Source organism: Lutra lutra, chromosome 3, assembly GCF_902655055.1.
Source record: "Lutra lutra chromosome 3, mLutLut1.2, whole genome shotgun sequence".
NCBI lineage: Eukaryota > Metazoa > Chordata > Mammalia > Carnivora > Mustelidae > Lutra > Lutra lutra.
In genome coordinates, this window is record NC_062280.1 from 21267791 (window position 1) to 21282148 (window position 14358).

Sequence of the window (14358 nt, forward strand, 5' to 3'; positions counted from 1 at the left end):
CAACTGTCCTCCTCTTTTATATTCTGGTATATTTAATTCTTTCTTTTTATAGTCATGTTTGGAAAGTGGGACTGGAGAAGTAGCAAGGCTAAAAAGGTGATAACTCCTATTCAAGATAGATTTAGCTCTAACTAGCCAGTGTCAACAGTCAAGCAAAGAGCAGGGGTAGGTAGCAAGAGCTATAAGATTCTTAGAACCAAGGCAGGATACAAGAGTGGTGCGACCTGGCCCATGCCTGAAGAGGAATAAAAAATGACTCCTAATGTATATGAATATCAATAGCACCATTTTTCACAATAGCCCCAAACTAGAGACAACCCTAGGATCCACCATACAGTAAAAAGATAAACGGTGGGACAATCCATATAATGAAATAACTGCTCAGCAATAAAAAAGAAAAAAATTATTGATACACAGAACAATATAGATAAGTCTGAAACAGTATGCTGAGTGATTAATAAGACTCAAAAGACTAAATATTACATGACTCCACTTATATAAAGTTCTAGAAAATTTGAATTTAACATATCATCACAGAAAGCAGTTGCTTAGGCCTGGGACAGGAGGAATTTACCGGGATAAATATAAGGGATGTTGGAAAAACTACATCTTGATCATTGCAGAAGTTAAATGGGTTCATACATTTGACAAAACATATACTTAAACATACTTAAAACAGATACATGCCAATGTGTGAGAATTATACTTCAGTAAAATTTATTTTTAAAACAAGGGCTCTGATGAAAGTTGACTCAGGAATTTCAAGGAGCATTTTTTTTTAACTTGTACTGAAATATAGTTTAATGGGATTTAATTTAAAAGACATTCTAGAAATTGTCCATAAGCTTCCTAAAATTGCCAGGAGTTCATGGCAGAAAAAAGATCATGTCTGCCTTTATCTGGCATGTTCCAGACAGGGGCTGCTCCACCAGCAGGAGTGGTGACTGACTGGAGGACACTGGGAAGGACTGAGCCATCTTCATTTGTCCCAGAGATGGACACTGTCCTCACAGCCTAATTTACACTTTCTCCATCTGCCGTGTGTATTCTCAGATGGCGGTCCAAAATGTAGACAGAAAAATTAAAAACCAGTCTATCTTAGCTAGGATGCAGATAATCCATATGAAATGTATCCAAAAGCCCAAAATAATGATACCTTAAAAATACAAAGGTTGGGACACCCGGGTGGCTCAGTCGGTTAAGCACCTGCCTTCGGTTCAGGTCATGATCCCAGGGTCCTGGGATCAAGTCCCATACGCGCACTCTCTGACAAATAAATAAATAAAATCTTAAAAGAAAATACAAAGGTTAATTATCTCTCTCATAAAATATATTGTTGATTCTGAAACATATTTTATTTTTTTAGAATTTATCATTTCTAAAATCAAAAAGACCTTGGTACTGATGCAAGAAGAAATCATTTTATCAGTCTGACTGACAGTGGCCTTTAATAATACAAAAAAAATTGCACCTTGAGAGTTAATGAAATATGGTTTTAAAAAAAGTTTAAAGGTAAATAGCAATATATAACAGTTCTACAAGGTCATGAAGGACCCAGGCTGCTTTCTGTTATTTCCTTCTGCCATTCTCAGTCCTGACGTCCATTCTCAAGGTAACCTTAGGGTCCCAGAGAGCCCCCAGAAGGTAAAATTTTAAAAAAATAAATTTGGGGGGCGCCTGGGTGGCTCAGTGGATTAAGCCGCTGCCTTCGGCTCAGGTCATGATCTCAGGGTCCTGGGATCGAGCCCCGCATCGGGCTCTCTGCTCAGCAGGGAGCCTGCTTCCTCCTCTCTCTCTGCCTGCCTCTCTGCCTGCTTGTGATCTCTCTCTGTCAAATAAATAAATAAAATCTTAAAAAAAAATAAATTTGGTAGTACTCTGAAACTAGAAAAACCTCACTAAAATAAACTAGAGATATTTGCAAAAATGGCTGATTTCAGCTCTAAGGCAGATGAGTATGGGAAATTTTGTGGTGCCATAGAGCAAGGGCACTGTAAGAAATAATGGGGTCATGTCAAAATGTTTCAACATTACATGATGTCTGGTATTTTTTTGAAAATAATCCATGATGGTCCTTACCTCTGTGGTCAAGTAATATTTGACAAAGCAGGAAAGAATATCCAATGGAAAAAAAGACAGTCTCTTGAACAAATGGTGTTGGGAAAATTGGACAGCCACATGCAGAAGAATGAAACTGGACCATTTTCTTACACTATACACAAAAATAAACTCAAAATGGATGAAAGACCTAAATGTGAGATAGAAACACAGGCAGCAACCCCTGTGACCTTGGCCACTTCAACTTCCTGCTAGTCATGTCTCCAAAGGCAAGAGAAACAAAGGCAAAAATAAAAATGAACTATTGGGACTTCACCAAGATAAAAGCCTTCTGCACTGCAAAGGAAACAGTCTGACCAAACTAAAAGAAAACTGAGAGAATGAGAGAAGATATTTGCAAATGTCTTATCAGATAAAGGACTAGTGTCCCAAATCTATAAAGAAATTACCAGAAATTGAGAAATACCAAACTCAATACACAAAGAACAAATAATCCAATCAAGAAATGGGCAGAAGACATGAACAGGCATTGCTCCAAAGAAGACTACAAATGGCCAACAGACACATGAAAAAAGGCTCCATATCACTTGGCATCAGGAAATACAAACCAAAACCACAGTGAGATACCACCTCACACCAGTCAGAATGGCTCAAGTTAACAAATCAGGAAACAACAATGATCTCAGGTTCCTTATGATCTCAGGTTCCTGGGATTGAACCCTGTGATGGGCTCCATTGCTGAGGATGCAGAGAAAGGGGAACCCTCTTACACTGTTGGTGGGAATGCAAACTGGTGCAGCCACTCTGGAAAACAGTATAGAGGTTGCTCAAAAAGTTGAAAATAGAACTCCCTATGACCCAGCAATTGCACTACTGGGTATTTACCCCAAAGATATAAATGTAGTGATCTGAGAAGTCACCAGTACCCCAATGTTTGTATCAGCCATGTCCACAATAGCCAACCTATGGAAAGAGCCTAGATCTATTGATAGATAAATGGATAAAGAAGATGTGGTATCTGCATACAATGGAGTATTACTCAGCCATCAAAAAATGAAATCTTGCCATTTGCAACAATGTGGATGGAACTAGAGTGTTATGCTAAGTGATGTAAGTTAATCAGAGAAAGACAATTATCATATGATTTCACTCATGTGTGGAATTTAAGAAACAAAACAGAGGAGTATAGAAGGAAGGGAGGGAAAAATAAAACAAGATGAAATCAGAGAGGGAGACAAACCATAAGAGACTCTTAACCATAGGAAACAAACTGAGGGATGCTGGAGGGATAGGATATCCCTCCTATCCCTGGAGGAGGGATAGGATAGGACTGCACATGATGTAATGAGCACTGGTTGTTCTGTACAACTGATGAATCACTGACCTCTACCTCTGAAACTAATAATACAGTATATGTTAATTAACTGAATTTAAATAGAATTTTAAAAAATAATAAAATGAAATAAAATAATCCATGACATGGGATGCCTGGATAGCTCATAGCTCAGTTAGTTGGGCAACCAGGTCATGATCTTGATTTTGGCTCAGGTCATGATCTCAGGTTCCTGGGATTGAGCCCTGTGATAGGCACTGTGCTCAGCAGGGGGTCTGCTCAAGGATTCTCTCTCTCTCTCCATCTGCCCCTCCCACCGCTCACATGCACTCTCTCTATATAAAATAAATACATAAATCTCTCTAAAAAAATCTTAAAATAATCCATGAAAATAGGAGGTATATAGTGCAACAGATGCATAAAGATTAGTCATGCATTGATAATTGTCAAAGCTGGGTGATATATACATGGTGGTTCATTACACTATTCTCTGTAGTTTTATTTATGTTTGACATTTTTTATAATAAAAAAAGAAAAAAAACTGGAACAAACTTGCAGCAAATCTTACTGGCCTAAGATGAAACAATTCACACATCGAAAAGAATAATGACTGCAATTAACCAAAATACATGAACATTTCCAAAGTCTTGTTTATGCTAAAAAGACCTTACCATTCGAGGGTCTTAGGATACCCACTCATTACTCTAAAAACCGATAAACAGAAAACAAAAATCAAGAATTTACGTCACCTTTTATTTACAAATTTTATTTCAGGATGCGGGCAGCCATCCTGAAATAGAATGGAGGTACAACTCATCTCCCTTCAAGAAAGAACTTGCCTCTTTCTTGTAGGGAACACAGCTAACCTAGCCTCTAGCTATGAGCAGCTGTAGGATTCACATTAGCTTTTGAGCTGAGGCCGCCCTCTCCTCAAGCAGTCCTTGGACAATGACTGATTAGGGCATAAGAAACAGGGGCTCACCATTTAAGACAAATGTGGGATACTTCTAATGGGCAGTCTTTACTCCAGGGTTCCTCACTAGACTCTGCAAGACTTTGTCCAGATCTGTTTCATGGTCTAAGGTCTTGTCCAGTGACTTCCCCTTGTCCAATGACTTCCTTCCACTTTCATCTGTCACAGATGCTACCTCTCAAAAAAACCTCTTGCACTTCTGTGTCTCTCCTTCTGATTACTAGAGGACCCAATGCACACAGAGACTAACCAAAAAGTTGAAAGTTCTTCTTTATGAAAGTTAATTGGTGCAAATGTAGTTAAATATTACAAAATCATCCTTTACAACCCCAAATGAAACCACAGATTTTATAAATAATTATCAGTGGATATTAAAACCATTAGGTAAGATGTTGACAGGGTATTTTATGGAATTATCAGACTAATACTATCTGAATCCACCGATCAATCTCAGTATCTCTAAAAGTGAGATAATGAGATATTATATGTCTCCTAGCACAATGCAATGGAATATTCGCACCACCATTTATTAAGTTTTCTAGGCAAAAATATCGAGCCTGAATCTAAGCAAACCTTTTGCTCTATCAGTTTATAGGAAACATAGGGAATAAAGAAATAAACTAAAAATCACCATGAAAGATCAATCAGGCAAATCAATGATGGATATTCTACAAAACAAATGACTATGTTTTTTCTAACAAATCAATAGCATGGAGGAAAAGGAAATAATTCCTAACTCATTTTTCAAGGTTAGCATTACCATAATAAAACCAGGCAGACAGTTCAAGAAAAGAAAATTACAGCTAAATGTTTCTAATGAAGATAGAGGCAAAAATTCCCAGTAAATTATATCAAATAGTACAAAGCAATGTAAAAATCGTAACACAAAATGACCATATGGGGTTTATCCTAGAAATACAAGTTCGGTTCAATAGTCAAAATACAATCAATATAATCCATAATATTAATAATTCAAAGAAGAAAAACCATATGATCATATCAAGTGATGTATAAAAGCATTTGACAGAATTCAACATCCATTAATGGTAAAAACTCTCATCAGATTAGGAATACAATAGAACCACTTAAACCTGATCAAGGGCATCTACTAAAAATTTACTTAAAACCTGTATTTAATGTAAAAGCTTGAATGCTTTCCCTCTAAGATCAGAAATAAACAAGAAGGTCCATTTTCACAATTCCTATGCAATAATGTAGTGGAAGTCTTCGTAAGTACAATAAGAAAAAAAAAAGGTAGGAATGAAGGGAGGGAGGGAGGAAGAAAGAAGAAAAAAGTCAGAGAAAAGAAAAAAAGAAAAAGAAAAAAGAAGTAAAAATTAAAGAAAGGAAGAAAGAGAAAGAGAGCAGACATACAGAAATTGTCTTTCTCTTTTTCTTTACAGTTAAAAAGAAATAAGACTGTCCCTATTCATGGATGACATTATTGCCTTTGTAGAAAGTTCCAAGGAATCTACAAAAAAACCCAAAATACAAACAAACAAAAAAAAACCCCTAGAATTTATAGATGACTTTAGCAGATATAGGACGCAAGGTCAACAAACAATAATTATATTGGCAATAAAAAACTGTAAACCAGAGTGTCTGGATGGCTCAGTCGTTTATGCTCTTGGTTTCAGCTCAGGTCATGATTTCAGCATCATGAGCTGGAGCCTCGTGTCAGGCTCCCTGCCTAGCTGAACATTCTCCCTCTCCCTTTGCCTCCCTGCCTCCTCTCCCTTTAAAATGAAAATACGAAAAACTGCAAGCCAGAATTAAACATCAATCTTACAATAGCTGCCACCCCCTAAAAAAAAGAAAGAAAAAAGAAATTGTAAATATAATGAACACATATAGGATCTCTATGTTGAGAACTGCCAAGTGCTGAAGTAATAAATCAAAGAAGATCTAAATAAATTGTCATTCCCATTCATGAATTGGAAGATTCGACATAGTAAAAATGGCAAATCCCTCCACAGTGATTAACAGATTTACTGTAACTCCAATCAAAACCCTACCAGGATATTTTGTAGATACAAAGTTGACTCAAAAATTTGTATGGAAGGGGAAAAGGATTAGAATAGCCAAAACAATTTAGAAAAAGAAGAATAAAATTAGAGGAATCCCATTATCTGATTTTAAGACTTTCCATAAAGCCACTCTAAGGCAAAGAAGGAGATATATAGATCAATGAAACAGAACAGAGTCCAGAAATAAAGCCACACAAATATGGTTTAATTAATTTTTTTTACAAAAGTACAAAGGTTAGTCAATGAAAATATTCTTTTCAGCAAGTGGTACTGGCAGAATCAGACATCTACAATCAAAAAAATGTACCTTGACAAAAGTCTCATACCTTATAAAAAATTACTAAATGAAACATAGATCTGAAATGAACAATACATTGGTTTTTGTTTGTTTAGGTAGGCTCCACGCCCAGCATGGAGCTCAGTGTGGGGTTAGAACTCATGACCTGGAGATCAAGACCTGAGCTGAGATTGAGTTGGACCCTAAACTGACTGAACCACCCAGATACCCCTAAATGAAAAACATAAAGTACAAAATTCTTAGAAGAAAACAGGAAAAAATCTTTATGACTTGAGTTTGAGCAAAAAGTTCTTAGATATTATACCAAATTCATGATTCACAGAAGAAAAAATTTATCAATTTGAATTCATCAAAATTAAAAGCTTCGGCTCTATGAAACCCATTTCAGGACTAGCTACAAGTAGGGAGAAAATATTTACAGATCACATATCTGACGAAGGACTTGTATCTACTAGGGAAGAGCCAGAGCCTGACCACCTTGCATGTTGCCACATAGGCCACACAGGCAAGTCTTGAACAGCAGCTGAATCTTTGACAGGATGCCCTGTGGTCCTCCTGGAACATGAGAGCATGTTCCGAAGAGGTGCTGCTACAAGACCATTTCTCACTGGCTTCCCTATCTACCCGGGAGGCTGTCATGAGCCGCTACTCATATTTTCAGGATTCCTATGGGGTATGAGGCTTTTCTGCCTCCCTAGCATTAAGGCACACATACAGCTATAAAAGTGATTAGCAGCAGCATGGAATGGAATCCTCAGCAACAGAGTGTCCCATCAGCCCTGCTACCGTCATCTGGCCTCTTACATTTCAGCGTCATCCCATACAAAGGCCACAGAAAGCTGGTACCTTTAAGCTACTCATCTTTTCATACTATGTAAGCAGCAAACTGAGTCAAAAAAGGGCTCATTGCTTCTTTACAGCCTGGCTTTGCCTTGTGCTTGACAGTATCAGAATATATAAAGAACTCTTAAAGCTTGAGAAGAACAAGCAACGCAACTAAAAAATGGGCAAAAGATCTGGGTAGAAACTTCACCAAACAAGATATGTGGAAGGAAATTAAGCACTTGAAAAGCTGTTCAATATCATGAGGCATTAGGGAAATGCAAATTAAAACCAGAAGGCCATACCACTATATGCACATTAGAATGACTAAAATAAAAAATACAGTGCTAGACAAGATGCAGAGCAATTGGAACTCTTGCACTGCTGGTGGAAAACTAAATGGTTCAGGTATTCTGGAAAAACAGCTCAGCATTTCCTAGAAAGTTCAACATACATTTACCTTCATGACCTTACAGTTCATTTCCTGGGTATTTAATCTCAGCAACCAAAATGTCCTTAAGCAAGTGAATGAATGAACAAACTGCAGTATATTCATACAGTGACATAGCATTTAGCACTAAAACAAGGAACACCCTATTCACACAACATGAATAAATCTTAAATTCATCTTGCTAAGAGAATGAAGCCATTCTCAAGGAGTTACATACTGTACAATTCCATTTATATGACAGTCTTGAAACAACAAAACTGGAATAACAGAACAGATTGGGGGTAGAGGTACAGAGAGGGTGTGACTATGAAGGGCACAAGGTATTTCTGTGAGGCAGGTGGTGGTGGGGGTTGCATGAATCTATTTACATGCTAAATTCAGAGAACCAAAAAAGGCAATTTTACTCTAGGTATGTATATCAAAAACAGGCATGTTTTCTGTATGTTAATTTAAAAATAAAATTTATAAAGGAAGAAAAAAGAGAGAAGGGAGAACAGTTACAAAATAAGAGATTTAAGAGCCCCCCCCCAAAAAAAATGCAATTTGTGGACCTTGTTTGGATCCTGATTTGAACAAACCAACTAGAAGAGGCATTCTTGATACAACCAAGAAAACTTTAATGTCGATTTGGAAGTATAAGTTAAATTTGTTTTTAAATTATGATGATGGACTTGTGGTTATTTAAAAAAATCTTCATCAGTTAGATATGTATTCTGAGATATACACATATGGTGAAATGGGATTAAGCCGGGATTTGTTTTAAAATAATTGAGAAAAACAAGTGGGAGAGATACATTGGCAAATGTTGAAGCTAGTGGTTCATGTTATGATCTTTACTATTTTTGAATACGTTTGAAGTTATCTGCAATTTTTCTTAAAAATGGGAAATGAGATTTCAAAAACAGAGTAGAACTTCCTTTCCACATTTATTATAAAGCAGTAGATATGATTGGTTTCCATCTCAATGTCAAATCTTTCCAGTGACTGTAAATAAATAAATGCTGTGTGTGCCAAAAATAATACTGACCCAAGGGGAAAAAAAAAAGCCTCCTAGAAATCTTACACCTTGAGCAATAAACTCCTAAAATTACTAGATTAGTAAAGATTTGCAGCTAGATTTTAAAATAGCATATCAAGACAGTCTCCTTTATATATTACCATTTTCAATGACTCCATCAAAGAAATAAAGAGTGAAAATTTTAGAGCAATAATTATGATTCTAAAAACCTCAGCTAAAAAACAAAATTACTCAGGCTTTTTGATTCTCATTAATTATTTACACAGTGTAGCTCTCTTGCTGTGTTGGGCCAGTCTGTTCTTTTGCGCATTATTATTATTTATCATTTCTTGAGCACTTAGCACAGTGTGATATACATGATGACAAATTCCCTCCCTAGGGGACAACAATCAAAGCCACACAAGCAAAACACAAAGATTAGCTATTTAAGAAATGAAAACTAAATCAAAGGTTAAGAAACACATTCTAAATCCCCCCCTCCACTTTTTTTTTTTCTTTCAGCTTTAAGCCCATGATAAAACACATACCTCTTTAGGGTCCCAATAGAGAGAAGTTGGCAAGACAAAATAAATAAATCTAGGAGATAGAAAACATCCTAGACACTATTTCAAGAAAATATCCTATCTTAGAAATCCTTTCACTCTCTGAGATCTATAAATTACCCAAACCTATTCCTAGCTCTAGTGGACTGTAATAGCTTTGTGTGTAATTTAGGTCTTCCCAGCAGACTTTTCTGTTCCTTTGCTTTTGATAAAAACCACTCTCGCTTCAGGAACTGCCTCCCCCTGTCTGTGTATTCCTGATGAGATTGTCAATCATAATGCACCTTTCCTCTACCTTATAATGACATTGTGCTGAAGGCTGTAGGCCCAGAGAAGCCCAAGGTCATTTTAACAGACTGTGCAATGAAATTTCTCTACAGGGTCCATTAAACCTATTTGTAAAAAATAATAATAAAAATAGAAATAGGGACGCCTGGGTGGCTCAGTTGGTTGAGCAGCTGCCTTCGGCTCAGGTCATGATCCCAGCGTCCTGGGATCGAGTCCCATGTCTGGCTCCTTGCTCATCGGGGAGCCTGCTTCTCCCTCTGCCTCTGCCTGCTATTCTATCTGCCTGTGCTTGCTCTCTCTCCCTCTGTCTCTCTCTGACAAATAAATAAATAAAATCTAAAAAAAAAAAAAAATAGAAATAAAAACAAAATACATGGTTACAGTTTAAGTGCTGGCTAAGCCCCAAATCAAGGCTCTGGGACCCTCGTTCCTATAGTTCTTTAGATTGTTGAACTACTCCACAATCCTTTTATCTTTATTTTTGGCCAGTGGGGAGGAGGAGGTAGAGAATCTTCAGCAGGCTCCATGCCCAGCATGGATGAGGGACTCAATCTCATGACCCTGACAGAGATCATGACCTGAGCCAAAATCAAGAGTTGGGCACTTAACTGATTGAGCCACCCTACTGCCCCTCCACAATCTTTTTAAGCTGGCACACTTAAGTTTGTGCTCACAATAGTACGAATAAAGTTTTCTTTTGTCATTTGCACCTGAAAGAATCCTGAGACATTAAAAGAACTTGCCCAAGATCCAAGGGCTCCTGTAAAGTAGAGTCATTATTCAAATCCAGGACTGTCCCTATCCATCCACATAGTAGGCTTTTCCTACTATGCCAATGTACTTTTTATGTGTATGCTCCCAAAATAAAGTTTCTGTATGACTGAGAAAGGAAGGAAAATGGGCTGAGAGGCCCCGGGTCAGTCAGTTTAATCCTATATTGGTTTCTTGGTAATGGAGGGGAGATGAAAACCACGAATACTGTAATCTAATAGAAATGTATTTTAAACCCATTTTGCACGGTATTTAATGCATATGAACAAGAACTCCGGGTGACAATCATACAAACTTCTACCCAAGAGCAAATCAAAGGTGCAGAATTCTAGAAAAGAATGACATCAAGGTATTTTCTTTTCCCTCTGCTCTACCCAGTTGTAATGGTTGCATTAAAAAAATAGTGTTTAATACCAACAGCCCCAAATAAAATGTTTACATTTTCGAAGTTTATACCTTTATTTGTTTCCTTTAAAAGTATCTTTATTCATTGTTTCATAGATAACATGGCTTGTTTTTGGATAGTAATTACTTTTAAGTATCAAATCAAATGTTTCCTCACTTTCCCATCTTATTCACTTTTTAAAATTTTATTTTTTTTAAGATTTATTTATTTATTTGACAGAGAGAGATCACAAGTAGGCAGAGAAGCAGAGAGGGGAAAAGCAGGCTTGCCACTGAGCAGAGAGCCTGATGTGGGGCTCGATCCCAGGACCGTGAGATCAGGGCTGGAGCCGAAGGCAGAGGCTTAACCCACTAAGCCACCCAGGTGCCCCTAAAGATCATATTTTTAAGTAATCTCCATACTCAACATGGGGCTTAAACTCACAGCCCCAAAAGCAAGGGTTGTATGCTCTGTGGAGTGCACCAGCCAGCCAAGTGCTCCCTCATTTTCCATTTTAAATGATTACTTTGTTATTATTGTACTTATCATGACTTGAAATTTTCTTGTTTATTAATGTACTTCCTCCTTTATTTTTGCAACTTATTTGTTTATTCACTTATTAGCAGGGATCTTGCCAGTTCCGTTTGCCATCATATTTTTCAGTTTGGCTTACAGAAGACACAAAGTATTTGCTAGTTTTTTAATGTACACTGTTCCAAAATAAAAGTCACTGTTTTGATACCTATAAAGTATACCAATATATTGAAACTAAAGGATGATGAGTTAGTCTGTGTTTGCCTATAAATGAAACTGGGATGAAATCTGCTGAAATCCCAGGTGTTAAATGGGAGAAGTGACCACATTCTCTAGTTGGGTGGGGCTGGGCAAATGCTCAGCTTGAGTCCTAGCTGTTCCAAGGCCGCAAGGCAGAAAGATCCTGCTTCCACAAACGCAATTCTTCATTCATCAGGGACCCTGCAGAAGCTTTTGTTTGAAGAAATGATGCCAGGGCTTAAAAACAGGGTTAGTTAGGATAGGGTGGTAGAAAGCCTTTACGTTGTATATTTATCCTTCCCTTTCAAAGTCAATGTGCTGTAACTATTATTAATGTTACTATAAACAGTAATAGTAACATAACTGTTGCTGCCCCAATTTGAAAGCAATTATGCTTTTTTAGAATTTTAGGGAGAACCAAAAACCAAGGTTTCTAGAGTCAGAAAATGTTTGCCTTTTAGCTATGTAAAAAATGAAAAGTTAAACCTTATGCTGGAGAATTTCAGAATCTTCGAATTCAAAGTTTTTCCTACTACTGTATTAATTTCATATTTGATTTCTCTTCCTATAGAGAGAGCATATAAAAACATGTTTAGCATTTCCTCCCTTGCCAGGTTGCATTTCATCTTGAGTAGATTTAAAACCAGATTAGTTGTAATAGGATTCCAGGATGTGGGCAGACATCTACTTGTCATGGATGATTTCTCTTGCAATCAGCTCCTTCATTATTTCGTTGGTACCACCATAGATTGTCTGAACTCGGGCATCCACATAAGCTCTAAATAAATCAGAAGATGACTGAATGAGTAAATAAAAGACATTGGAAATTACAAGTTTTGTCTTATCATGTAACTATTAGTTACTTTAAAGTATTTATTTAATGAAATCCAAATAATAAAGTTCTTTATAAATTCCTTTTTTTGTTCACTATGGCATTCGACCTAGGTTTGTATAATTATAAAATTCTATTAAGATACTGATCATCTGTATAGCTTTGTTTTAGTCTGCTTGATTGAGATTATAATTTCAAAATAACATTTATTCGCATGCTTCATTTGATTTAATTTTGTAAAACTTAGCACATATAATAGCATTCTAAAAAAGGCTATTTCGGATTTAGAATGGACAGAATGTCTTAATTTCTTGTTATCTTTAATGTTCCCTTAAAAAAGTTGAAATCTACTGGTTTCATGGGAAACAAAAGAGAAAAGAATGTACCTATTTCCCAATATCTCTTTAGATTCCCACCACCAAGGCTACATCAGGAGTATAAATTGATGCTTTAGAAAAGATTACTTCCCACAAAGTTAACAAGTAACTTATTTTCTGGAAATGGTTAACAGTCACTCACTCCAGTAATGTATGACATTAAAATACTGAGTGCCTAAGTCTACTGCCACAAAAAAAAAAAAGGAAAAAAGAAAAAATGTTATGAGGAATTCACTTTTAATAGGAATGATAGCAACCATGATACTGTATACTTGTTTTTACCTATTCTCATCTCATTTTACCCTCCCACTTTATCCTCTCATATCCTTTAACCTTTATACTGGCATCAGGGAGGATAAATATTACTATAGTTTTGCACGTAAAGGAACTAAGGTACAGAGCAGCAGTTATACATGTACTAATTAATGGCTGCTATTTATTGGTCACATAACAGATGATTGGCAGGCTGGAATGAGAATGTAGGTATCTTGCCACTTTGGCAAGTACTTTTTTATTATTTCACAATATTTTCATTGGTCTGGGCATGCAGGACTAGTTACAAGCTTTGGACTTTCCTAGTAGACAAATTCAATGGCATTTTTTTTTCAAGCATAGAATTCTTTTGTTCTTATTTATTTTAAAAATTTTATTTATTTGAGAGAGAGAGCAAGCAAGAGCATGGTGGGGTGCAGAAAGAGTGTGAGAAGCAGGCTCTCCCCTCAGCAGTGAGCCTGAGGCAGGGCTCCATCCTACGACCTGAGTCCAAGGCAGCCACTTAACCGATGAAGTCGCCCAGGCATCCCTGTTTTTTTTGTTTTTAATTTAACACTCGAAACAAACTAAATGTGTCAGTTCTCTAGGAACATGACCAATTCTGGACTCTCCATATTTATCATGGTACCTTGCAAACAGTGAGCACTCTGTAAATATTTACTGATTTAGTATATTAGAAAGGAATTTTAGAGTCTCAATACCTACTTTTGGATGAAACTTGAAATATGAAGACATTTGCATTTTCAAATATATTTTTTTCTTTTGAACAGCTTCCATGGTTGCCCACAAAACCCAGCACTTGCATGTAGAGAGCCTACCTAGCATTTCAGCCTACTTCAGCAATGCTTTTAGAAATTTTCGGACTGGGCTTTTTTTTTTCCACATTAAGGAAGTTCCAATGGAGTAGGTAAAGACAGAGATCAGTAGACCTTTTATAGGTTACTAATTAAATTAAGTCATCAACTAAAATTAACAGAGAAGGGCAGCAGAAGGAATGTTTAACCACACAGTGAAGAAGCTCTGTATCTCAGGCTACTCTCCCCAGCAGTGCAGAGGAGTCTTGAAATGGCATAGCTCAACATGCCTCACTTCTCACAGACCCCAAGCCTAATGAGTAAGACTGAAACAAGTTCACA

General features: G+C 36.8%; 1 protein-coding gene across 3 annotated transcripts in view; it reads right to left on the bottom strand.

Annotated features, from left to right (window-relative positions):
• Positions 1 to 11280: 11280 nt before the first annotated feature.
• ACADL (acyl-CoA dehydrogenase long chain) overlaps positions 11281 to 14358 on the bottom strand; it is a 42188-nt gene continuing 39110 nt past the window's right edge. For all 3 annotated transcript variants that reach the window (XM_047721331.1, XM_047721332.1, XM_047721330.1), the window contains one exon: positions 11281 to 12518. In XM_047721331.1, the coding sequence (XP_047577287.1) occupies positions 12425 to 12518 (94 nt within the window). In that variant the 3' untranslated portion in view covers positions 11281 to 12424. The remainder of the gene's footprint in view (positions 12519 to 14358) is intronic.